The following is a 27,483-nucleotide window of genomic DNA, read 5'->3' as shown; positions in this document are numbered from 1 at the left end:
CGAGTTCATTCAACTCAAGATTATTATTATTATTTTTTTTGTTGCTAAAATACTCAAATTTAGACGGGTATATTTTTTCCCTGCCGTCTCCAAGTAAATATTAAATTATCGCTCATACTTAATTATTTTCCAAAACTTCTAATAGATAAATGATTGGGTTGTTGATATCAATTTCACTAATCAGTATTCTCTTTAATGATGCAAGTGCAGATAAAAAATTTAAATTTATTTGAAGTTCGTTCAATGAATTGATTCAAGTTTAAAAGAGTAGACTGTGTTATTCAGACAAGATCAGAATCGAGTCTTTGAAACGTGTAAACCATGGCCTAACTTTAAAATGCATGTAAACTCGTTCATCATTTCGCTGGTAAGCATATTTTCTCAATTAACGATTTCGATTTCCAAAGTGAACGCGACCCTGATTGGTCAATGCAACGGTATCTCCTTTTCAGACAACAGCAACACTACCAACAGCGATATTTTTTTCTTTCTTCCGGGGACTCCACTTCCCAAACGAGGGGATGGAGCGAGTATATTGAGAATATGGGGGCACACTTAAATTTCTACCGGGAGGGGCTTTAAATCTAAGTATAACTTACATAAAGGAACGTGAATTCGGAAATACCTATACCTACTTTCTTTTATTTAAAATGATTAGGTACGAAATTTCACTTCTTCAGATGTGAAATGTGGTATTTGCAAATTGATAAAAAAGAGGACTTGCGTAAGAATTTTCATGGGCTATGGGAGGAGGAGGACTAAAAAAAAAATGAGGACTTACTGAAAAAGTTTTCTGTTTTTAAACCATATTTCCAGGATAAGTGTGAAGAGTTACACCTGCGCATAAAAAAAATTTCAAAGTATTATTTGAATTTGGTTCCTGACTTCAACGTGAAATTGTGTTTTTTGTCCGAGTTTACACTCCTGTCGGAAAATTTTTACTAAATTTAGAAATCAATTTCGACAATTCGACATACCTATCCATTAGGTATTTGAGGGAGGGAGAAAGACTAGAATGACGAAACAAATGCTAAATAATAGATATTCTGTTGGATTTTAGATTTTAATCCCTCACTGCGGAATATTCACGAATCATATTTTCAATATTAGTGACCATGACCTGGTAAAAAAAGAAATAGAAGAAATTAAGAAGAACGTGAGTAAAAACATATGGAATGAAAACATGGACGAAAAAATAAAGAAATTGGATGAATACATGGACGAAAAAATAAATAAATTAAATGAACACATGGACGAAAAAATAAAGAAATTGGATGAAGGTATAAAGAAATACGAAAAAATGAAGAAATTGGATGAAAGTATAAAGGAAATGAAGGAATACCTACAACGCCAAAAGGTAAATAAGTTGAATTTTTAATGGGTAATGTAACTATAGGCATATTACTGATTATGTAAGGTACCTAAGTATTGGAGATGGATCGAAAAAAACCATACCTACCTTGAATTTTGACGAAAATAAATGGGAAGGTTTACTTCGAGTGCAGGTCTCAGAGCAACCTCAGAGTGGGGTCATTTTCGAGAAAAAAAAATCGTAGCTTTTTACCAGTTTTGTTTAGTAGAGTTTCTGAACTTCTCTTACCCATTGAATTCAAAATTCAATACCACTTGTCAGTTGTGGCCCTTTACCAAGCGCTTGAAGATTTACGGCTCGCGACAATATTACAATTTCCCATCATTTTTACAGCACTTTGTCATCATGAAAAATTCTTTTTATGAAAAACTTACGCTGAATCTTGTTTAGCGGGTCAAAATACCACGGTTACTACACTTTTCGCGATCGTTTCGATCAAATTTTAGAAATTCATATTTTCCACTCATTTTAGTGGATGCAAAAAACAATTCAAGCAAAAATGTAAATTTGGAGATTTTTCTCAAAATCATTGTGAAAAGTATGGTACCTACCTAAGTGATTGGGTGGGGTATTTTGACTTACTGCACACGAATCAAAGTTGGGTTTTCATAAAAAGAATTTTCAATCGTAGAAAAGTGCCTTCTAGTTGATGAAAAAATGCAATCTAAATTTGAAATTTTCAAGTTTTACGTGTTCTTTTGGTGAAAATTTTTATCCTAATTTTTCTTACAAGATCGAAGGAAAAATAAAGCTTCATGAAATCCGTTTTTATTCCCCGAGAGTCTATATTTCCTTCAGCCTCTTAAAGTTTTCGTGGTTTTTTGACATTAAAAAATCTTGTGTCACGCCCTCCCATTCCTCCAAATTGACCTAGGTGGTTGGCATTTGGCATTTACCTTCCCACTTCACTCTTTTAATCCTTGCTACATGTCCAATTTGCCCTCATGGTTATGCTGTGGTGTTGTTTACTGAATTTAGTAATAGGTACATTCACTTAGGAACATAGGGTACAAGGTACATGGATAAATTTTTCTCCCTTTGTTTGTTTCAGTGTTCAACTTGGAATGATCGATTTATAAATAGTATTTTCGAAATTGGCTACGGTGTAAGAAGTGAAAAATCGAAGGGTCCTAATAAGCATTCTACTCACAAAATGCCAAAACTTATCTTAACTAACGTGAAGGATGTGGATCGTAATCAGGTGCTGGGAAATTGGTTCATAGACATGCGAAATTATTTCGTAGGTGGACTACATTTACAAGACCCCCACTTTATTGAAGTCAACTTTGAAAAGTTGAACACCTCCGTCAATGATGGACTCCTCTGTAATCCTGGGCATCTCCACAAGTTACTTCCACCTGAACAACTAGATAGACTTAGAAACATACTCATGCAACACTTTTCTTCTCGTCGGCATAGTGAAAATCCAAAGCTTGTACCCAGAGGAAGAGCCAAAAGGAAAGCTTTGCGAGCAGTACAAGAAATTTTTAACACGAGACTAAACATTTACAACTTATTACTTGAAAGCGAAATTTTAAGGGAAATCATTTTGCAATGATTGTGATAGAAATGAGAATAAGTAACATGAATTAATTGCTATTGGGGAATAGCGATGGCTTGTTTTCCCTGTTTTTCTACTATAGCTGTCCATTCTATCAAAGTGAGGTGGTCCCCGAACGCCACCTGGAAAATATATGTACATGGACACGACAGACAGAAATGTACGATTAAAAAACAATCGCATTGTTATCGTTGTTTTCAATCTCATTAATTTCTTTATTCTCCACACGAAACGTTAATTAGCCTCGATATTTTCAAATACTTTATACGGGCTTTTAGTTTTCCACCTATCAACCTGTGGGTAGGTATTCATTATCTACGCATAAATATTCTAAATCACTTCGGTCCGTCCAGATTACTTCACAGGTAAAAGGGAAGGAGGGTTGCAACGATTGACTTGATGGATTTTTACTGTACCTGTTGTGAATTTTCGTGCCGGGAATGTGGAATATTATTTTAATTACTTTCATGTCGATTGTCCTAGGGTACATTATCGAATGCCAACGTGGGTAATCCTTCGTGGAATGGAAATTTTTCTGATGAAACGATGATAACTCTTTACGTATCGTTTCGATATAATGAAAATGTCATATTTCGCTGAAATCAAAACTGATAAAAGTAATGAATCATTAATAATATGCTACACAGGGTGCTTCATAGGTTACCTACATCCTTCCATCGGGTGAGTAGGTAAGCCATGCTGAGCACAGATGTGTATGTTTGCTCATCTTTTGGGTTGAAGGAGCAAACTTACTCGTATGCTCACTTGAAAAAAAATTTGAATGTTGGTTGGATATTTCAACCTGGTGTAAGTTGAGAACCATGATAGGTAGAGACTTGCACTTTGCGCCACTGAATAACAAATTTTGTCTAGAGTGGACGACTATTGAAAAGTTACTTGGATGCTGTTTTGGGTTGAATTTTTCCAGGGAATTCCAATTTTCATAACACATATTTCAATTTTCACATTTCCAACATTCAAGATCAAGATTCAAGCTCAAGCAGTCAAGCACCCATAACTTCTCATCTAATTTAGTGTTTTTTAAAAACTGTTTTTCGAACATCGGATGCTCGGAGCATCAAGCACAAGCTTATCCTTAATATCAATCAATTTATATTTATCAGCTAGATTTTTATATTTTTTCACTTTCCAGTTTTCAAGTTTTCAGTTGACATGACATTTTGTTCTCTTCTAGTTCTACACTCTGCAGACACAGAGACAGACGTATTTTTCGAACTTCAATAATATTACAATTACACTTAATAGTTAATTACCTATGTAGGTATTCAGATTTTCAGAATTCAGATTTTCAGAATGAGCAAAACGAGTAAACTGTCGAGGAGTGTAAGTCGTGTAATGTAATAGTGTAATGTAAAGTAATGTAAAGTAAACTAATTCATTTCAAAAATCAAAATATCAAAAATTCAAAAATCAAAATTTATTTAAATTTATTAAAAAATAAAATTCAATAAAAGAATTCGTAGTTTTCATTGGTCGGAGCTCGGAGCGAATTTTCAATTTTCCCTTTCCCACCCCAACCCACCAATCACATGTTTTGTATAATTTGCACCATCCAGTAAGTTTACATGCAAACATCATTACTTTTTTTATCAATGTTGTTGTTGAAAAAAGTTTGATAAAAGTTTGAGTTTGATCCTTTTATTTGAAAGTTTATTCCACTTGTGCACTATTTTTCTACTTTATTTAATTTAAAATCCGGTTCCACATAGAAAACTGAACCGTTTTCATTATTAGTATAACATCGCTCCGTACAATGACTCGAATATCTGTTTAGGGTATGATACTCATTCTTAGTTAAAGGTTACCTCAATCGTTTTACGTTACCATGTCTATTTTCAAGTCAGTATCATCGATACAAGCAATGAAATTGCGATCTCAGACCAGCGAACCGATATCGATACGATTCTTCAATTTATCCGTAGTCAGTGCAGATTTACTATGGATAGATTACGAAGGAAATTTCAAACCGTACTTGAGCTTGAAACCGAAACAATTCGTCGACGTGAATACGTTTTCTGGTCATTATTGGATTATCAGAGAAAAAAACACGGATAAGACGTTATTGTTGAATAACCAGGAGTACTTTTGTGCCGACGAGCAAAAGCTCAAAGATTACCGTATGGGTATGCGTAAAAATTCTTCAAAACCGTCCAGATATTGTGTCGCTATTAGTAAACCTATTCCTGAGTTGAAAACCATCGTTATCAATTATCTGTCTAACTATATGCGAAATTGCGATAATGTAAAACATTTAGAAATCCCTAAGACACTGAAGAAAGAAATCATTGATAAGATTCATCACGATAATCGTTCAATTCACGACTGTCTCGAGTAAGTTGGCTAAATCTTGATTTGAGATTTGAATTCTATTGTACGATGTGTTTCATTTGATTTGTTTTCTTTGCAGAGATAAGGATAGGTGTTTGAAGGTTTTGAATCCCGAAGTTCCAAATAGCTGATTAGAATCTATTTTTTTCGTGTCCGGTTTAATCATTCTTCGTGATTATTTTGTCTAGTAGTTTCAGAAGAATATTGTAATATTGTTTACCATTGAGGAGCTCATTGCAAAAGTAGCCCTTGTCACATGACCTCTTAGAACCTGTGCAACTTCCAAACTCTTCCTTGAGCGTACCCAGTATCATGAATGTAAGCTCTCTAACGCAATTCCTCTCCGGGCTACTCAGGGTAGACCAACTTGACGGCCATTTCATCATCACAACATGATCTCCGCAGTTGGCAGTAGGTGCAATGGAGTGCATAGGGTCTAAGTGGCGATGTGACAAGGGCTACTTTTGCAATGAGCTCCTCCATTGTATTGTGAAACGTATTGTATTTGCATCGTTGTGATATCTCATTATGAGTGTTTTTTCTTGTAATTATTTTTTAAAAATCAAGACTTGCATCATTCACGGTGTATTGTTTTATGGATATATTATACATTATTGATAAAATGATAGTATTTTCTTCCTATTCATTTGCTGTACTGTTCTGTAGTTATTTGGTTTGGTTTTTGGAGTTGAAATTCTTTTTCTAACTATTTTGATTTCAATTTTTCAAAGTATTTTTAAACATGAAAGATAGAAGAAAGAAAAACACAGCTTTGAGATTACGATTACAAAATTATCAAAGAATTTAATTTACTACAGAGGTATGAATGAATGTTAAATTTTTGAGAAGATTACTCAATACTCATCAATGAAAAAAATAATTATACTCGAGTCGATGAAGTTGATCAATAATATTATTAATGTGCAAACAGTAAACACAAAGACAGAAAAAATAATTATTGCATAATTAAAACCGAATGACCTTTCTTGAAACTTGAATAATTTCTTAATTTTTGATATATTATAGTTGAAAAATGAAAAAAAAATTAAAAAAATTATTGCAAAAAAAATGCAGAAAAATCGAAAAAATACAAGGTCAGAACCAAGATACAGGTGCTCCATGAAGGATCTCAATACGCGCGCATGCGCATTGCGAGCCAAATTCTCAAAAGCTCAAATTGAAATTCCATTCCTTGGTAACGAAAATATCAAACTTTAAGCTTGAAGTGGTTGTTAATCAGTCAATTGTTCGCGTGTAAAATTAATCGAGCGAATTTCTAGTTTGTCAATTGTTCTTCTACCGGTGTTTTATACGTTTGTGTATTTTTAAATAATCAATTTTATTCATGTTTCGTATCCGATAAACACTTCTTGCTTAAAATGGCGGTAGCTGCAGCGGCCGCTTTACTTGATGAGCTTATGGGCCGAAGTCGAAACGATGGTAGTGCTGTGAAGAAGAAAAAAGTGAAATGGGAAGACCCAGAGGTTGTAAAATTCAAAACTAATCATCTGTCTAGTACCTGTATTTTCGTATACTTTAGAATCAATCTAACGTACCTATGTTTACAGTATTGTCAATACTACATGGTCAAATTCTGCCCTCACGATTTATTCGTAAATACTAAAGCGGATCTAGGACCATGTACGAAACTGCACTGCGAAGAAGCTAAAGGTCAATTCAGCGAAGCCGAAGATACCTTCATGAAATTACAATACGAAGAAGATTTTGTACGTTTTGCGCAAGGTATGCTCAACGAAGTTGAACGAAAAATCATTAAAGGTGAACAACGGCTTGCTCTCATGGGCAAATCGGAGCCTGTAAGTTTCCCTTGCAATTTTGCTTATAACTTCCGACAAACAAAATTTTATATCGAATTTTGAATTGATCTGGATACTCGTACATTGAAGGTACCCAATTTTAAATATAAAAATCGGAATCGTCGAGCTTCTTTTAACATGCCTCCTTCCTACGACGATTTTTAATTTCTGGTTATTTTTTTCTAGCCGCCGCAACTATCGAGCGCGCAAACGCAAAAAAATGAAGAACAGATCACCCTATTGAGCGAAAAAATCAACAATTTAGTCAGCGAAGCTGAACAAATGGGTATCCAAGGAAACGTCGAACAAGCCCAAGGGTTGATGAAGTTATGCGATAAACTGAAAGAAGAACGAGAGACTTTGGTACGTCAGAATGAAAACAGCCATTGGTCGGCTACCGTCGAGTTGGCTGTCGCTCAAGAAAAACAAATGGAAGTTTGTAAAGTATGCGGAGCGTTTTTAATCGTCGGCGATGCACAGTCTCGTATCGATGACCATTTAATGGGTAAACAGCATACTGGATATGGACGTTTGAAAAACGCTGTCGACGAAATAACGGTTAGTTGTCAACATTTTCGACGAGGTGTGAACTTTTTTATCGTTTTGAAACCTGGCTGTACGTTTAATTGGTTATTTATCGCTGCTAAGTGCGATAGTAATTAGAAAAAACTCGAGTGAGCGATAAGACACGTTTCATTACCTTGTATTCGTACATTTTAATCCTTAGCTAAGGTTTTACTACTGTTTTTCAACGTAGTTGGATAAATGTACAGCAAAATTTGCCACTGGCGATGGGAATTTTAAACATCAAGGGGGAGAGGACAGATTTTATTATTTTTCTTTATTGATTCGACTTCTCAAGTACTTGTACACTTGAAGATTAGGGTATCCCAACGTGTAGCTGTTCGTACATTCAATCTGTAATTTTATTTTTAATTTCAGAAAAAACATGAAAATATTAAACAAGATCGACTGCGAAAACGTGAAGAAGAACGAAACAAAAGATTCGGTGATAGAGACGATAAAAGACGAGACAATGATCGAAGTCGACGAATAAATAGATCTAGGTACGGTATAATTGATACCTCTCTTCATATTAAAATACTCGCTGCTGCTTTAAACCCGAAAAGAAACAAGTCTTACAAATACGAGACCTACTTTTGCCAAGGGATATTTATATTTAGCTCGCAATTCCACGCTCCAAAATGTACCTTACGAAGTGATTTTGCTGCAAAATTGAAAATTTTCTGCAAATGAACTGAATTCGTTTTGGCTCTTGGATTGTTGACTTTGACGAATTGCTTCTTGAGACGCCATCTTCGCCTTTTGTGATGTTCACCGGTTGGATGTGTATTTTTTAATTGCTAATTAATACAGCGTATTATAGTTTGTGATTAAGAATCACATGTGGAATTGGAAAACTGTGTGTTATAGTTTTGTGATGTTTTAAAAACAGGAACCTGTCAACATTTTATATTAGAGATCCAAATACTACTGTAACGCATTGTAACGAAAAATTAGGTACAGGAACAGGAATTATGCTACCGGTTTCTTTCGTTTACGATTACGAGGTACCAATAATTGTACATTGTTGTAGAAATTTAAGTTTTTTATATTTGTACGAGCGAGGTTTTTCTTATATAATGGTACAGTTTACCTACAGCAACGTAACCCAGCGTTTCATTTATGTTCTTTTCCATTGGTTTGAGTGAGTGCGAGACGCTACAATTTTTTATCAAACTCTTTAAATATTAATTTCTATGCGCCAAAAAGCATTAAAATATCTATGCGTATGAGTTGCATAATAAGTCGAAGTAAGTATCGACTCAGTGTTGATGTTTATGATTTCGAAAAAAACTAATAAGATTTGTGTTTATTTAGAAGTCGAGAAAGAGACCGAACCCGAGAACGCGATCATGATCGAAGACCAGACAGAGATCGCGAACGAGACAGAGATAAAAAGAATCGTAGTCAACGAGATGACACCAGAAGTAAATCTAAAGAAAAGAAGGATCGTGATAGATCGAAGGACCGCGACAGGTCGAAGGATCGTGATAAATCGAAAGAGCATATTAGAAAAGACAACAGCAGCCACGGACGTAGTAGTGAAACTCGTGTCAGAGATGATCGAGATAAATATAAAGATAAACATCGAAATGACGATGATCGTAGTAAGTATTTTACATACTCATCTGAAGCCTTAGAAAATGTTTATGAGCATTGACGACCCCCCCTCCCCCTCACTCTTTCTTTTATGCGTCGTGGACTTAATTTTTTCGTTATTTTCAGAATTGAATGGAAGACACCGTGATAAAGACAGACCCCGAAGAGACTAAAACTAAACTATGGTACGTTCAGTTACCTTTTTTTTATATTAAAAAAAAACATTTCGTTCAAGTTTTGCCATGTTTTTTTTTTAAAAAAGCAATACATTTACGTGTGTGTATTCTAATTAGGACTTTTTTTGAATTTTTTATTGTACGGTATGTTAAGATTGTACGTATCTTTTCACAAAGGTGTTATAGTTGTTAATTTGATATTAGAAAATATCGAAAGCTTCGTTAATGTTGTACAATTTCGCGTGATGTATTCTGATTCTGAATTTCATTCAACCGACACGTTCCTCTTGTTTTCCGATTGTATTTTTCTTGTAGAGCAATTTAAGTATAAATGAAGAAGCTCATCGAAGACGTATTGTTTTATTTTCGAACGCAGGTTTTTTTGTACATCTTTTTTGAAGGATTTTATGACTTGGGAATAGTATGTTAATTTGTTTTAATGCTGGGTTTTCTATTGTAGTGATTTTCGGAAGTTTTTTTTTTATTGATTTATTTGATTGGAATTTTTTTTGATTTCTTGTTTAGAAAAATTTGCAATGTTGAACCGTAATAATAATGATATTAAAGTATTTATAGAGGTTTGTTCTGTTTTACATCGACTGTATTATATTTTCATAAAATGTTTGCCATTATTTTTGCATGCTTTATTTCATCGCGTTATTTCGACGAGCAATTATGAACGTTCTAGGACGCATATCCAGTATTTTTGAGTGAATTTTTTCCGGGGAAAATTTTTTTATCCGTCATACTTAGTTCTAATAAACGCACATGAAAATTAAAAATAAAAATTGTCGAAGTTGATATTCCGTTCAAAAAATAATCGAATCGTTTATTCAAGTTTACATAATTACAATATTATTCAATATAATCGAATATAAAATGATGAATTATACATATAAATCAGATCGAAAAATGCTGACTACTGGGCACTTTCAATGTGAATGAACTTCTCAAGTCAAGAGCAACAACATATCAGTTTTGAATTTTTTTCTGAATCGTATTTAGGTATTCGTATAATTTAAACGATATGGTAATCAAATATAAAGACTTTGAAATAAGTATACCGCGTATTTACATAATTACACAAATTTTACAAAAAAAATACTGAGTGTCTCATAAAAATATCTGTCATAATTTAGATTCAGGTCCACTTAATTTGATGGGTATGATTTTGTTTTTATGCACCTTGCTATATAAAATAAAGACCTCCCCCCCCCCCAAATGTTGAAAAAATCGAAAAAAAATTCCAAAATTAGATTTGCTGAGATGTTTAAAATCTAGTTTTAAATCTGGCGAATATATTTTTTTTGTCAATATTATTATTATTTCAACATTACTGAATCTTTTTTTTTTTTTTTTTTTTTTTTTTTAAAGAAATAATAATAAGAAAAAAAGTGACAATTTTCAAATGTGAATGGGGGCAAAATTTTGAATAGATTCTTATGGATTGAACAAATGATCCATACCGGATTATTTCCATGTAATTTTGGGCAAGAATTTACAATCCAACATTTGAAAGAGCACTAAAAAATTTACATTAAAATCATGTAGTATTAAGTACTGTATGTATTTTCAAAGATGAAACTTTTCTACAGAAAATCATTTTCATTCAAAAGTGCGGCTTTTCGCCAAAAATTGTCTAAAATTCTGGTTTTTGCATTTAAAAAAATCTCCAAAAATTGTCCACTTTCTTGCAAAAAATTGGAAAAAATGATGGTTTTTTCATTTCAAAAAAACAAATGCAAAAAGCCTCACTTATCGAAAAATGTTTGCGAAAAAATGTAATTTTTTTGTTCAATATTCCCAAAAGTTGCTTATTTTTGATCAACTTGTCAATTTTCAGCTTTTTGAAAAATAATTTGAAAATATTTTTTTCTTTTTTCAAAAATTATGCAAAATTTTCGTTTTTTTTTCAAAAATTGCCAAAATAAAGTATCGCATTTTCTGCAATCAATTCCAAAAAAAAAAAAACTTCTTTTGGCTAAAATTTTCAAGGTCCTGCTTTTTGCCAAAAATTGTTAAAAATTCTTGCTTTCCAACAAAATTGCAAAAAATTATCAATTTTTACGAAAAGTTCCAAAAGGTTTCGTTTTTTTTTCTTTCAAAAATATCCCCAAAAGTCAAGTTTATTTGGCAAAAATTTCCAAAAAAAAGTCTTCCTCTAGGTGGAATTGTTTGAGTCTCACTCTATTCTTCTAAAAATTTGCTACTTTGACGGAAATTGCAAAAATTCTTACTTTGTTGCCATAAATTGTCAAAAAGCCTCGCTTTTTCATCGAGGAAGTTTCAAAATACTTGTAGCTCAATTTTTCAAAATTAAAAACAAAGATTTTAATTTGTATGTTCTGTTTTTTTTTTGTGATTTTTTCCCCCATTAAAATGGTTTGTTTGCGTTTTGTCTCTTTTTTTGGTTCCTTTTCAATGAATTTTTCGAGCTTTTTTGTTCACCAAAGTTGCTTTTTTTTTGAAAAAAATTGAATGGGTGCAAGTCCCGCATTTTAAAAGAAAAAAAATCGTGTTCTATCTCTCAAAATTGGGAAAAAATTTCGTCTTTCAATTTTTGGATCATTTTCTTTATTAAAAAAAAAAAAAAAAAAAAAAAAAAAACCACAAACTGATAGAATTAAGATAGAAAGTTAGAATTTTGTTTGTACCCAATTTTCGAACTCCTGAGGCAATTGGTGATAATTTGAAACTGTTCTAAACCCTCCAGAAGATTTTCGGATCATCTAACTTGAAAAAAAAAAACATTCAGAAAAATGCCCACACGTAAGTCAAACTACATATAAAAATCAGTTCAACCTTTCTCACGATTTCTTCGATCAATTTAGGCTCATTTCTTCATCAAATGTTTGAATTAATTTTTTTCGAATCAAAAATTTCAAAAAATCTTCCGAAGACTCTCTGAATAGCTCAAAAACTTCAATAACCGATTTGAGATAGGTATCAAAAATTGAGTGTAAATAAAAATTTCAGCTTTCTTCTTCAACTTTACCAAATTGGAGTTTCTTATATGGAATATGTATTTCTGGCATTAATTTTTTTTTTAATTCTACCAAAAATCCACAGTAAAATTCAGCAACTGAAATTTTTCCTAAAAGAATATTTTCGGACTTCTTGATTTTTCTTTCATGATTTTTTTCATGCACTTTCAAAATGAAACACCCTGTATATAAAAATATATAGGTACCTACGACGATAAATTACACGATAAAATTCAACTACTTAATACGAAAGAATTAGGTAACATTAATTTCTACATCTTCTTCGTCATCAGGAGGCCACTGTTGCTGGCCAAATTCCTCGTGTTTCTGAAACTGATTCCTTTCGTTGGAATTACGCTTCGACTGATTCATACTGACTACATCTTCATCTTCGTCATCCAACGCAACATCTGATAAATCCATTTTCGTCCTGTCAGCATCCGCATCACTTAGATCAGGATTCGGGTTATTTTTATTTGGTAAAGTTTGCTCTCTCGAGCCACCGCTGGCCAATAACTCGCGTTCTTTAGAATTTCTCCATTTCATACGACGATTTTGGAACCATATTTTGACCTAATGGCAAAAAACAAAAAAACAATTATTATTTTTACATCGTCAACGCATAAGGTACCATACTCGTGGGTAGGTATATAGCGCTAAATGATAGAAGAAATCTGTCAAAAGCATATCGAAAGCTTTTTCCGGTCGTTAAATCGCGTTGATAACTCGAATTAATAAAAGATCTCAATCCGATACGCTGTGTGGCTGTGGCTGTTACGATATAACTACATAAATTGCTAGAGTATAAAAAGGGGTGGAAACCGCTAATAAAAAAACAAATGACGACGAACGCAGCGATTGTAATACGCTAGGTTTATCATTTAGCTAAGATTAGAGAAGTAGGCCGATTAAAAGAGAGGAAAAATCAACGACAACTGCCAGCTTTTAACGGTTTTCATAAGAAGGGTGGTTCGCTTTCGCCTTCGCGCAGTTCGCAGTTCGGATCCCTAAATATCTCGTTTGCTTTGCACAATGAGACGTGGAACACATGTTTTCGACAAATCTCATTTATAAACGAGCATTTTTCCCAAGAAACCATGACGTACGAAAAGTTTTAATTATTAAAAAGAGAACGAACGAGAGAATTAATAACGTATCTTTCCGCCTCCTTTACTCTCATCACTCGTCATCATCGTTTTCCAGCATCTTTCTCTCTTATTTCTACTGATCCTTCTCCCTTCAGTTGGCTTTTCTAGCGTGTTTATGATGTCTGCCGTACGTGTATGAATTAATCGAATTAATTTTACGCATCGATGCCAAGTATCGTTTAGCGGCGTCGTTGTTGTAATTGGTTTGATTTTTTCCTCTCTTTTTTTTGCCCTGGATCTCGTACTTTTCATGATAAGACCCGGGACCCCTGTTTAAAGTTTTATGAGTCGATTTTTTTATTTAATGGATTTTAACGCGGATGTGTTTCAAGTGATATTAAACAGCTTCAATTTTAAGAATGATTACCTTTTTTTTTCAATTTACCTAAATAATATTTCGTTGCAAAATTTTATTTGATTAATTCTCAATTTTTTTCAGTACCCTTGAGATGTGATTTTTCATTCCAGACATTGAAGGGAGGAGGGGAAGGGTAAATTAAAACATATACGTATATCATTTGGAGGACAGGTGTGTTCTTTCGTTTTAGACATTGAAGGGAAAAGTTGAAGGGGAGATCGGAAAATACATTTCTTCTCATGGCATTCCTTTTCCATCTTTATGAGTTTCAAATTGATTCTTTTTCAAATTTTGTATTGTATGAATGGAGAGCAACGGGGAGGGGGGGGGTGCATGAGTATTGAGTACCTAAATATATTGTGAATTTAATTTTTTTTACTGCTGAAATGGCCTTGAAAACCACTTTCGAGACAATCGCCTTGTAGGTCACCATTTTGTTGCAAGCATGTTCGAGTCGAATTGTTTTGATCTTCCTTCTAGAATTTTTTTTATTTCTTAAAGAACAGTGAATTTTCACATTTAAAAAAATCAACCAAAATGAACCAATGAGAATACTTCTACCATTTCAACTTTCTAAATCGAAAACAACCACGTCTTTTGAGACGAAGTATTAACTTTCAATTTTCTTGATGAATTTCAAATTACTCAGGAAGGCTAAAAGTGACCCTCAGAAACTTTGGATTACCTTCTTGATTGTTTTCAAGTCATTTCTGAAAAATTCAAAGGATGTCAGTTGAAAAACTTGAATTTGTGAACAACAGATACATAGTCGTAACTGGATTCGAGAAAAAATCATTTAAAATCCTCATTTTCGAAAACTAAGTAAGTAACCCATCGTTTAAGTGAATGGGTAATGGGTATCGTTTGTTGAGTCTTAAGTTCCAAAAATCTAAATTTATCCCTTTTTCATCAAAAAAAAATATTGAAATTCAATCCTTAATTAGTTACCAATGTCTTATTTTCGACTTTTTCCGGAGTCTTGGATATTATTGTATGTACTTATAGGTTCTTATAGAAAAATTGTCTTAGAATGGTCCAAAATGGAATTCATTCCCATGAACTCAGATTGTCTTTGCGATCCTTTCGACCAGGGCTGTCGAGAGCCAATGCAGGCCTGAAGCAAACATAATTCGGTCCCATTTCTTGGGTGAAAATTGTATGGAGGTTTTTCAAGAGGGGGGAGGGGGTTTGACTGAAAAAAATACCAATTTTGCCAATTGATATCATATTCATACGAGTTATAACAATTTTCATTTTCTGTTTTGAATTTTTAGGGGCCCAAATGCGAGTTTTTTAATTTTAAAACAAGAAACAAATTGGTACAAAATTTAAAAAAAAATTGATTTCGAGACGCCTAAGAACAATGTTTTTTTAAGAAGTTGATTTTGAAAAAGAATTAGGACAGGTCCAAGCGAATCGAGGGTGAAAACTTTTGAAAATTTGTACCTCAAGGGAACTAAAAAACGATGTATTTTTATGCGAGGAGTTTATTTTTTTTTGGCTTTAAAAATTTTGGAATTTGAAAGATTTTGGAATTTGAAAGATTTTTTAGGATGTTAATTTGGAAAAAGAAAAGAGAACAGGACCAAAAGTGAGGGTGAAGTAGTAATTGAAAATTTGTATTTTGAGAAGCATAAAAACGATAAGTAGGTATAAAAAGAAAAGAAAACAAGCCTGAGTGAATCGATGGATGGAAAAAGCTTTCGAAAATTATAGCCTTTTGAGAAGTAAAAAAACAAGTTGTTCTTTCATCACATGGCCTTTTTTTTCCGGGATCTCTCGAAAGTACGGGCTCGTGGGGCAAACTGTCCCCTTTGCCCCCTCTCGAAGGTCCTGTTTCGATTAATCCACCTGTGGGATTTTTCATTTTGAGTTACTCTGGATACTCCAGCAGATTTTTGAACGTTTCAGCTCCTTGAAAAAAACTATTCTTTGGTTTTATGTGTTCAAATTGATCAAAGTGGGCATAAAAAAATACCCAAATTAGAGTTTCCAGGAACTGATTCCATTCATTTTAATTTTTTTTCTTGAAAATTGCTATCGCCGCAGAGGAAATTTTTTCAGAGCTTGAACTTAAAATATTGAATTTTTATTGTTTCATATTGACTTAAAAATTTGAAAAATTCCTGTCATTGGATGTCCAATTAAAAATGCCATTATTTCAAAATTTTGCTCGAGCATCTTTTTCGAAAAAGTTTGAGAGGATGATTATCATGGATTTTATTTTAAAATAAACGTAATTTTTTCTGTTTTTTTTTTTTGTTTTTGAAAAACAAACAACATTTTTTACTCAAGCACAAATTTCATTTTTCACGATTTCTTGGAAAATGGAGAAAGGGAGGGAATATATTTGAAAAATGAAGCTTATTTACTCGGAATTTACGTAAATGACCTCTTCCTACACCCCTATGGTTGAAACTGCCACTTCGATAAATTCACTGCACAATCAATAGGCTCCTGCTGAATTATTTTCTCGCCCCCAGAAACATCGCCTATCAACCCCTGCCAAAATGTGATCGTAGTTGGAAATGTTTCTATATAAACGTTGTTTTTTTCTTAAACACAGAATTTTCAAAATTTAACTCGATGTTGACCATTTTTTGGTCGAAAATTCTGAAAGACATGTAAGTGAGAATGTTTCTCTCAGCACAAATAAGTACCAATAGTTTTTTTTTCAAATTTTTCTCTTGCTTTTTTCAGCTTCACCTATAATCGATTTTAAAATTTCGGAAAGTTGACGTAATTTTTATTTTTGGAAAATATTTCTCGATAATTATCACCCAAATTACCTAAATTCCCTAATTTTTATGCCAATTTATTGCAGTATTTTTGGAGTCAGCGTGTTACATTGCCTCAATTTTTAACCTTTTTTTCAATGATTTCATTTAGCTGAATTTTTCACCCTGAAATAATGCTCTAATCCAGAAAAATCAAATTTTGAAAAATTGAACAAATAATAGGCCTACTTTATGACAGTTTAGCTTTCTGAAAATAGGAATCTAACAAGGGAACCACTTGAGGTGTTACCCTCCGATTTAACGGGACCGCGATTTTCGGGAAAAGCGTGGTCTAAAACCCCCCAAAAACAAATTTTTAGCTGTGCAACTTCATTTTTCAATTTTTTGCGAACTTTTGAAAATTCAAAATCGACCACGTTTTTGGTGATTTATGCTTTCTTAGAAAAAAGTACGTACTTATACTTACTTAATCAGTAAAAATGAACAAAACAAGTCCTTAAACTGATATTAATTCCCCAAACCCAAATTTCACCATTTCCAGCCATTTTGGAGCCTCTAGCTCAATTTTTCAATTTCTCCAGAATTTTGAATATGCTTCAGAAGGCACGAATATGAAGTCAGATAGCTAAAAATCGAGTTGTGTGTTACATGTATTCGACCAGTTTAACGAGTTTATCCACATTTGAACCGATTTTGGGAGTGAATCCTCAACAGTGGTGTTTTGACCAGCTTTTTTCATAATATAAAATATCCAAAAAACCAAGTTTCCCGTTTGCGAGAAAATTTTCGAGATTTGCGTGAATCGCTATATTTTGTCCAGAACTAACCCCCCCCCCCAGACGAATTTCACCATTTCCAGCCATTCTGGAGCCTCCAGCGCGATTTTCAGTTTCTCCAGAATTTTGACTTTTGAATTTGCTCCAGAAGGCGTGAATATGAAGTTGGACAGCTAAAAATCGAGTTGTGTGTTATATTCGACCTTTCTGAAGTATATTAAAAATTCTGGAGAAATTAAAAAATCGCGCTGGAGGCTCCAGAATGCCTGAAAATAGTGAAATTTGGATTTGGGAAATTGATATCAGTTTCAGGGCTTATAGTCCAAGAGCTATACCTACTGTGATTGCCCCGAAATAACTGAAAGCTGGAACTGATCTCAAAAGTTAGTATACATACCCCTATTTTAAAAGCACTCGGTCTGCCAATCCGCAGCTGCTGCTTTAAAGCTCATCGAAAGCTCAAAAGTTCACAATTTTTTGAACTTTTGGCTGAGAAAACTGATGGCTCAAATTGGTGGCAAATTATAGCATTTTTCGCGCTGAATCCGAATATGTAGGTCTGCCGACCCTATAAAGTGCTGCCAAAGCCCCGCCAGACTGGTTCAAAGTGGGAGTAAATTTGGCAAATTTCATGTTTTTGTGTTTTTGTGCTAAATCCTTATGAAAATTTATAAAATTGGGTTAAAAATTATTCTAAAGCAGTTCAATGGAATGCTCTAGGGTTAAGATGATTTTTAGGCAAATTTGCCTAATTTACTCTATCTTTGAACCAGTCTGGCGGGGCTTTGGCAGCACTTTCGGGTCGGCAGACCTACATATTCGGATTCAGCGCAAAAAATGCTATAATTTGCCACCAATTTGAGCCATCAGTTTTCTCAGCCAAAAGTTTAGAAAAATTGTGAATTTTTGAGCTTTCGCTGAGCTTTAAAGAAGCAGCTGCGATTTGGCAGACCGAGTGCTTTTAAAATAGGGGTATGAATACTAACTTTTGAGACCAGGCCCAGCTTTCAGTTATTTCGGGGCAATCACAGTAGGTATAACTTAGCTCTTTTACTACATATTATTTTGATAGTTTGAGCTGCGGAATTTCTTGGTTTTTTTTTTTTTGCTTAAAACCTCGACTTATTTTAACTAGAAAATTATTTTAATTTTCAGTACACGGAAAAAAAAATTAATAAAAATTACTATTTCAGTATAGTAACCGGATCCCATTCAAAAATAATAGTGATTTTTACTCAGCCAAAAAATACATTTTATCTAGAATTAGGTACCAATTTATTACTCTCATAGTAAAATTTACTAATCTCATAGTAAAATTTACTATTCTCATAGTAAAAATCACAATATTTTTGAATGGGATCCGGTTACTGTATGAAATAGTAAAAATTATCCATACTTTTTTTCCGTGTAATTTTGCTTCGAAGTCAATTTTGGTTTTTAAAAAAATGAATAAAAATTATTTTTCAATTGTACATATGTTGGTAGGTATAACTATAGATTCATAATTAGTAATTACTCGTAACTAAAAAAAAAAGGTAAATTCGATATCAATATTCATTAACCAAATTACAAAACGATTACTCGCGTTAACTCGAATTAACCTACACACTTACACGAGGCATTATATTTACACAAAGAAACTTTCGGCGTTGAAAAACCATCCAACTGATGACTCGTCGAGGCTCGAAGGGAATATAATAAATCTTTTTCAAGCCGTAAGTGTGTTTTATAAAACGAAAGACGATGCGACGACGCGACGAGGGGAAACAAAAACTAGAGTATTTTTAATATAACTACTTTACAAATCACGGATGAAAATCGGTATAGCTAGTGAGATAGACGACGAGGCGAGCTCGAGAATTATGAAAAATCTTTGAATAAAGAGAGATAGCGAGACGCGGTCGTGAGGCGGGAGGGGGGTACAGGAGTGAAGAGAGAGTAGCGCAGAAAACGAAGAGTTTTCCTGTTTTCCGGCCGGTTTACTTATTTGATTTTATTACAGTCGCATAAATTACGTAACAGTTGGCAAACGATTATGAACGCGATAGAATAGAAAGTTATAATACAGTAATAGGTCGGGTGAAACGGAGCGGTGAAAGCAGCTCAGCGAGAATACAAGGGAGGAGGCGCACTCCACGCACGCTGACTGTGAAGGCAGCTTTAAGGGCGAAAGGCGTACCCCAAAAAGCAATTGAAAACAGGAAGCACAGTTTTAAACGGAGGAAAGATTAGTCAAAGCGGGTATCTCATGTCAGAGACAGGCTTTAAGCATAAAAAGAATAATAATGGGAAAACCGTCGTCGGAGCCGCCACCTCTTCTCGATCCACCTTCGCTCACCCGCTCCCTGGCTTGTGCCTCTCTCTCTCTCGTATATACGTACTTCATCCTCAAAACACCGCAGCGCCGTTTACCGTATTTTCTATTCAAAATTCTCTCTCTATACTTACTTTAAAGGCGTTAAACGAATCGAAATTTTAAACTGCGAATAGGTACCCCGGTGACGCGTTACTAGTCAGACGTGCAGCTTAATTTATTTAAAAACTCGTTACCTACATCTCTCCCCATACTCGCTGCGTAATCTAGGGGTATTTTTTCGCCTGCTTTTTTACTCTCGGGTTCTTCCATGTGCGATGGCCTTGTTTTTTTTTGTTTTCGTGGCCCCGAAATTTGTAATTTATTAATGCATTAAAATTTTTCAAATCAAACTTTCCCTGGTGTATGTTTAATATACCTACGTATACAGGGTGTCTCATCGAGCCTTTCTCATGAGTCAGTTTAACCTTTGAACAGGTGCAAAATTCACCTTATTTGACGTTAATGAGCTTTGGTCCTTGAAACTGGAGTAGGAGTAGGCATTACAGACGTATATCGTGGGACACCCTGTATGTATATCCTACGATATGAATTTATGCGGACTTTCAAGCAGCAATTTAAGTAAATAGCGATTATATAATGTACATGTCAGTATAGTCTCTGAAATAGCTTACCTGAGAGTCTTTTAGGCCTAGTTTTTCAGCCAATTTCTTCCTATCTGGCTTCGAAATGTATTTCTGTATTTGAAATCTTTTCTCTAAGCCTTTCCTTTGGAGATCGGAGAACACAGCCCTGCGCATCATACCTCTTCTGGGTTTACCTCTGGTGCTATGAGTCCATGGAAAATTTCCTGGTAATGGGAACACAGCACTAGATCCAGAAGAAAGGTTATTCAGATTAGGTGTACTAACTGAACAGAGCAAAAAAGAAAAAAATTACAGACATTAGATTTTTCATTTAAATATGCAGTAAAAATATCAATTTCTATACTTCATCACATTCATTTGAACTATTTAGGGAAAGGGAGTAGAACAGGAAGAATTTTTTGGAGCAAGCAGTGAAAATGTCAACCCCCTTCTAGGTATAATCAAAAAGGGAATAGAAGTCAAAAATCACCACTATACATACACGTATTTTCTAATTAAAAGATTGCCAACACCTCCTCCTAATTCGCAAGATATTTCATCATGAGTAAGATAGCCAAAGAGGAGGAAAAAAATTCAAGTAGGTATCTCAATCTACAAAAAGAAAGAAGCGTTAAATCATTTTTTGAAAAACGTGTCGAATAAGGGAAGAATTTCAATGAACAGAAATTTTTTTTAGATTAGGTAAAGAAAAATTGAAACAGCACCCAAAAGCACACCATTAGACTAAATTTCAAGTGCTGAATTTTGATACAGGTGCTATTTATTTTAGGCAAATTTTTAAAATTCAAATCTGATCCATTTTCCACCAAAAAAAATATGACCGGATGGAGAAAGCGAACTAAAATTTGGTTTCTGCCCTATTTTTGAGCTCCTGAATCAATTTCTAATGGTTTAGAGCCATTCTGTAGCCTCCATCAGATTTTTGAATTTTTTAATTTCGAAAAATGGTAGTAAAAAAGGCCAACATTAAATTCAGCACTTTCAACTCGGACATACTGTTAAACAAATTTTCAGAAATCGTTTCTGCAAAATGGATTTCAGGGGTCGCAATTTTCAAGATCAAATTGAGGAAAAATTTACGTCAAGTATTTACGAAGGTATTTACAAAAAAATGATGGCGATTGAGGGACAATTTTTCAAAATTTATTTTCGTTTTTCTCAAATCGAGGCAACGATTTCTTTCCCCAAAAACTCATTTTAGGAGTAAAATGTAAGGCTGGCTAAAATTTTATTGAGTCATCTTCAGGAGAATTTTTGCAAAACTATGAGTTCAGAAATTTGCTGAAGGCTCCAGAGTAGTTCAAAGTCGCCCCCATTCGGTTTATAAGTACCTATAAGTTCAAAAATTGGATGCAAATTCAAACATCTGCTTCAAGTACATATAACTAAGTACTCGATTTGATCAGATTTTTGACTTCATTAAGCCAAGTTGAAATTTTCAAAATTAATCAAAATTTAAAAATTAAAATTCAGCACCTACAAACTGAAATTCAACTTTGAGATGGCGTTTCATAACAACCCCACATTTTTGAGCAATATTAAACATTTTAAGAGCAAGTTCAAGATTATTTCAAAATTATCTCATTTTAAACATAGGTATTTTTCTTCACGAAAAGCATAAAAAAATTCTGATGGAAATCTATCAAAAGAAAATTTTCAAAATTAATTTCTCTTTTCAGAATTTTAGGCGGTGTGCCACTTTTTTCAAACATTTCAAATTCAAATCTATCAGAATTCAAAAATGAGAAATCAATGGTGAACAATCTGCGTAATATTTTGACGATTTTGATAATCTGGAATTATTGTATTACATCCTCTCCTTTGATTTTTGAAAACCTCCTTCAAAAATGTAAAGGAAATTTTAAGTGTATTCAGATTTGATAAAAAAACAAGTGAACTATTTTTGGAGGAGGGGGGATGGAGCACTTTTATTCTTTAAGAACTTTCGCTAGATAAAATTTGAGACTTGAATCAGAGAAGCTACCTTGAAATTGTGAGCCTAAAATTGACCAGAAGGGTCACAAAAACAGTAGTAGGCCTATATCCGAGTTGATAGGTGCTGAATTACATTCAATTTTTTATGACAATTTTTTTCAGAGCTGGAGAAATATACAAAAATCCGATGGAGACTCCAATACGGTTCGAAATCATCATCAATCAATTCAAGAAGTGTAAAATAGTAGAACAGTTACCAACTTTTTCAGATTTATATTCAGGTAAGTAAGTTTAAAAGATACCTGGGTATCTCATATTATATTGATCAGATTTTGAGTTTTTTATGGAAAATATGCCAACGAATTTTCAAAAAAAAATTGTTCGTTTTTCAATGTGTTCATTCTCTTTTACGAGTACTTTAACTCAAGAAAATTATCAACCATTTCTTTCTCATTTTTGAATTTTATACCTAACGGATGTGAAACCTTGTAAAATGTCGTGGAGAAAAATTCTGAACATCTAAAAATAATTTTCGACAATTTTTTAAAGAATAGGTACAATTTTAAAAAATCCAATTTGGCTTAGAAATGACAAGTCAAGTAAAAACTGATCAATTCGAGGGGGAAAAGTTGATTCCAACACCAATTGAAGGGTGGATTTGAACCTTCCTGGAGTCTCCAGCGGATTTCTAAATTCACAATTCTGAAAAAATTTCTTTAGAATAGACTATTTCCCGAAACTCATATCTTCCCCCAATATGTAAGTTACCTAGTTAATTTTTGAAAGGAAAAAAGGTGTCTGGATTTAAATAGGCAGAAATAGATTTTGGAAAATCGTGACACTGAGAGTACTTATGGAAATATTCACGTTCTTATCTTTTGGCAAACATAAGAATAAGTACCTAGTACGACTTCCAATGAAGATGAAAAATCGCCGCTTAGTTTATTTTTAAAAGGCTGTAATCGAATTGATTTGTTTCAAAAGTTCATTTCTAAGAGTTTTATGTTTTAGTTTAGTTTTTTGTAAAAAAAATCAAAAACTAAGCGTCCTAGAAAAAAACTAACGACATTATGTCGATTGGAAATTTAATTCTCTACAATTTTCTTCCATACAATTTTTTTGCAATGCGCTTCTTTTCGTCTCCAGATCAATTTTCATGAAGCTCAGTTGGCAAATTTTTCAAAAAATTTTAGTTTTGTGTAAAATAAATCAAAAACTAAGCATTCTAGAAAAAAACTAAGGACATTATGTCGATTGGAAATTTAATTCTCTACAATTTTCTTTCACATGATTTTTTCGAAGGACGCTTCTTTTCGTCTCCAGATCAATTTTAATGAAACTCAGTTTGCAAAAATTTTCAAAAATTTGTAAACTGAGTTTCATTAAAATCGATCTGGAGACAAAAAGAAGCGTCCTACAAAAAAATTACAGTGAAGAAAATTGTAGAGGATTAAATTTTCAATCGACATAAGGTCGTTAGTTTTTTTCTAGGATGCTTAGTTTTTGATTTTTTTTACAAAAAACTAAAACTCTTGGAAATGAACTATTGAAACATTTTTCATAAAAATCATCCGGTCACAAAAATCGATCTGGAGGCGAAAGGAAGCGTCAAGAAAAAATTTTCTGATAACAAAGATGTAGCGAATTAAATTTCCAATCGACATAGTGTCGTTAGTTTTTGATTTTTTAAAGAAAAACTAAAACGTGAAAATCGGGATACTGACTTTTGGCCCACTCTGTATTTCAAGGTGAGAGAAGAAGGCCAAAATTCAATCAAGTCAAAATTTGAAGTAAGTTAGAATAACTGAACATTTTCAAGTTTGATCAAAAAAATGGAAAATAGCGAAATTTTTTAAAATTTTGTAAACAAAAAAAACAGATAATAAAAAAGTTTAGGTAAGAATCAATTCAATTATGTATGTACCTATTTTTCAACAATTGGGAATTAATTCGATAACTTTCCTTTTAAAAGGGATTCTTTTTTGGAAGAAAGCGAGAGCAGGCTAATGAAGCAAATCATACTACAGAAAATTTTTGCAGATTGTGGCAGACTAGGTCCCAAATGATCAGAAACTGCAACAATTGCATTTTTTTAAAAATTGTAGGTTACGGTGTCCTGGTCCTGCATCTTTGCAGTCGAAATATATAATCAAGTTCTCTGATATGTATTTTAATAGTCAATTAGGTAACGAACATTTTTTTAGAGCTTTCCTTTCATTAATGATTAAAAAATTCTTGGCCAAGAAAATGACTTGAAACCACGATTAATCGATTTGAGAGATCAGAAACAAAATTTAAACCCAAATTTTAGCATTTTACCTCAATTTAATCAAATTTTGATTTTTTTTTACTTAAATAAAATAATAGTATGACATCAGTAGTCGGAAGTTTAAAAAATTCATCAACAATGAAAAAATGAAATACCAACACTTGAAATGATGTTCGGTGGTGTGTTTTTAGACGGTATTTTGATTTTTTTTATCGATTCCAAAAAATGATATTTCCAGTTTGATAAATTAATGAAATTATACATGTAGGTACCTATCAAACTTTCAAAAATGAATTTCTGATATTTTAATTTTTATCAGATTTTTTTTTCAATTTTGAAATTTTAAACCTTGACTTATTTAGTAGGTATACAAACAATAATATGTATATTTTTGTAGAGTAACAAAATCAGACAATAATCACCTGTTAAATAAGGTTGGCCACACGCCAGTAACGTATGATGTAAACTATACGAGGCAGGTCTTGGAATAGGTTTAGCAATACCTCTTGCACTGGTACCACAAGCTCCATAGTTTAAAAATTGCGTATTATTTCCTGTAGGATGAACAAAAAATTCTTATAAACAAAATACATATAATACATATTACACATACAAATACACAGAATTAAGTAGGTACTAGAGAATCGAGAGAAAAATGGGTTAAAATTTATCGAAATTTCGTCAAATGAGATACTGCATAGGTACTGCATATTTCCTTATTCAAACACACAGAGAGTTCACGGAATGAGTGACCATAAATTAAAAATTTAGATAAAATCGAGCATCACATGAAAAAAAATCAGAGGAATATCTTTATCATACAAATTTCTAAAGTTGTTTTGAAAATTAAAAGTGTGATAACTCCAATCAGAATAACACAAAAATTTGGTAGAACTTGAAAAAAATTGTGAGGAATTCTTGACATTGGGTATGTCAGATTTTTAAAAACTGAAAAAAATCATCAATCTGTGGAATTTCTATTCAAATTGAATCAGGCTGACTTGGAAATGAATGAAATTGAATTTAAAACTTTCCTTAGAGATGAGACTTTACACCCATTTTTCTGCAAAAGGTGCCAAAACAAGCCCCTTCAACTTCCGCAATAGGCAAGGCAACATGTTCATTCGAAGCTCTTTTTTTGTGACCTTCAGTCATACCCATACCCAAACTTTCAATTCAGCTATTCAATCTCCGGACACCCTGTATACGAGTATCTGGGTTAAAAAGTCTACATAGGATAATATCCAGCGTTATACACGTCGATCGATGGTAAATTAAAGTATCAGCTGTCACCTCGCGTGAAAATATTTACCAAATGATTCTTCAGCCAGCGATATCATTTGTCTTTAGCACTACATGGGAAAGAATCAAATTTCCATCGATAGAACATATTGTTTGACCCGACGATGGTGCTGGCTGGCGGTGCAACGAACAGGAGATTTTTCTCCCTTCATCGCAGGCGCTATGGCTATAATAGTAGTAGCCATAGTACACCCAAACCCGAAAGACCATACATATAAAAAAAAAAAGAAGAAAAAGAAAAAAGAAAAACAGAAAGTGGCGGCGTCAGCTGGCAAACCACTTAGTAACAATAATATAACGTAGTCCTAAATTTCACCCATCTTACGTTAGCTTTCCATATACCCGATTTGTACGCGTGTATAGGCCACATATAAAAGTATAAAGTCAACTTTTGCAGCCTCTCTCTCTCTCTCCGAAGCGCACCATAATGTAACAAACCTCCGAACCCATTCTTACTATATTTGCCATCTACACGTAACGGCTCGTTTAAGATCGTATTTTCACATCTATACAAAAGCAATATCGGCAAATTTTCGTCGACAGTGCGTTTCTCTGCTTTTCTCCCTATTGGTATTTTTGTCGGGTTTTCGCGCGCGCGTACCCTTTCTTCTATACTTTAACCCCCTGCGTATTTCACTATGACGTTTTTCTTCTTTCGCCTTTTCTCAAATTGATACGTCAAGTTAGCCTCTCGCTCTTTTTCGATCTATCTATCTTTCTCGCTCTTTTACACACAAGCCGAGTTATCATGCTACAAATATATTATACTACATACAAGAGTCCTACTCGTATATTGTAGTCGCGAAATGCGCAACTCCTACACCAGCACGAAGAGCTCATAGTTCGCTGTAGGTGGTACCTACCTATACCTACCCATTTTATACAGCGCATCGTCAACGCACCCGTTAAATGTAATTATTCTTGTTTTATCTCTTCTATGGCTTTGATTCTTTTTCCTCCATTTTCAAAGAGAATATCGTCTAAGTGTATCGTAACCTTTCACAATCACAATGTGCTGAGATTTCATTACCTCGACGACGTTGCATTATAGCCAAGTACGAGTAGGTAGGGTACGAATAAATGGAAATAAAATACTCGGAGGGAAAATTTCATCTTTGACGTTTGAAAGAATAATACCTAAGCGATTGAATGAAAGGCGACGAGTCATTGATCGAATGAAAACGCTGTGGTTTGTATTTCGATGCTTTGCACAGTAATTAATGGCGATTCGAATCTAAGCATTTATTGCTTGCTTTGGAGCGTTATTAATAACTCGCAGGAGAAGAAATTTATGAAAGATTTCTCAATCAAAACGTCAGAAAAGAGAAAATGTCGAGTTCTTTTAGTAATATAGCTATGAATTTGCTCAATAATGAGATTTACAACTTATAGGTTGGCTATTGTTGAATTTATACAGGATGAGAAAAGAAGGAGAGTTGAATTGAGCAAATATGACGAGCTTATCTTATTTTCAAATTTTTACCACAATTTTATGGAGAATTTAAAAAAGATTATGGCATTTTGAAATTTCCATTTAATATGTATTTTTAAACATAAAAAAACGGTAGGAATTT

The 27,483-nt window shown here is 33.4% G+C and overlaps 3 protein-coding genes across 4 annotated transcripts in view; 2 read left to right on the top strand and 1 right to left on the bottom strand.

Moving 5' to 3' along the window:
* The first annotated feature begins 4,537 nt into the window (after positions 1-4,537).
* Positions 4,538-5,905, top strand: Vhl (von Hippel-Lindau). The gene is made up of 2 exons (XM_065364574.1): positions 4,538-5,285; positions 5,362-5,905. The coding sequence occupies exons 1-2, from the start codon at positions 4,780-4,782 to the stop codon at positions 5,411-5,413; spliced, it is 558 nt and encodes a 185-aa protein (XP_065220646.1). The 5' UTR covers positions 4,538-4,779; the 3' UTR covers positions 5,414-5,905.
* Positions 5,906-6,406: 501 nt separating this feature from the next.
* LOC135845752 (luc7-like protein 3) lies at positions 6,407-10,070 on the top strand. Of its 2 annotated transcripts, none has more exons than XM_065364573.1 (6): positions 6,407-6,766; positions 6,851-7,099; positions 7,286-7,657; positions 8,042-8,166; positions 8,556-8,670; positions 8,981-9,157. In XM_065364573.1, exons 1-6 carry the CDS (start codon positions 6,662-6,664, stop codon positions 9,017-9,019), a joined length of 1,005 nt encoding a protein of 334 aa, XP_065220645.1. In that variant the 5' UTR covers positions 6,407-6,661; the 3' UTR covers positions 9,020-9,157. The 2 variants fall into 2 exon arrangements, with proteins under 2 accessions (XP_065220645.1, XP_065220644.1); XM_065364572.1 differs by lacking the exon at positions 8,556-8,670 and adding an exon at positions 9,389-10,070 and having other exon boundaries at positions 6,426-6,766; positions 8,981-9,270.
* A 171-nt stretch (positions 10,071-10,241) lies between these two features.
* The window catches only part of Dbx, a 46,854-nt gene continuing 29,612 nt past the window's right edge, over positions 10,242-27,483 (bottom strand). The window contains exons 4-6 of the mRNA XM_065364566.1: positions 25,030-25,161; positions 20,431-20,666; positions 10,242-12,995 (exon numbers count right to left, since the gene is read on the bottom strand). Coding sequence (XP_065220638.1) covers positions 12,678-12,995; positions 20,431-20,666; positions 25,030-25,161 — 686 coding nt within the window. The 3' untranslated portion in view covers positions 10,242-12,677. The remainder of the gene's footprint in view (positions 12,996-20,430; positions 20,667-25,029; positions 25,162-27,483) is intronic.

This window comes from Planococcus citri, chromosome 4 (genome assembly GCF_950023065.1).
Source record: "Planococcus citri chromosome 4, ihPlaCitr1.1, whole genome shotgun sequence".
Taxonomy (NCBI): Eukaryota; Metazoa; Arthropoda; class Insecta; order Hemiptera; family Pseudococcidae; genus Planococcus; species Planococcus citri.
The sequence above is the reverse complement of the archived record's forward strand: the minus strand, read 5'-3'. Positions and strand labels throughout refer to the sequence as shown.

Bases quoted from the DNA above. Each gene is read 5' to 3' on its own strand.
- Vhl (XM_065364574.1), top strand. From the start codon at position 4,780: ATGTCTATTTTCAAGTCAGTATCATCGATACAAGCAATGAAATTGCGA. The intron at 5,286-5,361 runs GTAAGTTGGCTA...TTTTCTTTGCAG, and splicing joins TCAATTCACGACTGTCTCGA to AGATAAGGATAGGTGTTTGA.
- LOC135845752 (XM_065364572.1), top strand. From the start codon at position 6,662: ATGGCGGTAGCTGCAGCGGCCGCTTTACTTGATGAGCTTATGGGCCGA. The intron at 6,767-6,850 runs GTTGTAAAATTC...CTATGTTTACAG, and splicing joins TGAAATGGGAAGACCCAGAG to TATTGTCAATACTACATGGT. The intron at 8,167-8,980 runs GTACGGTATAAT...GTGTTTATTTAG, and splicing joins CGACGAATAAATAGATCTAG to AAGTCGAGAAAGAGACCGAA.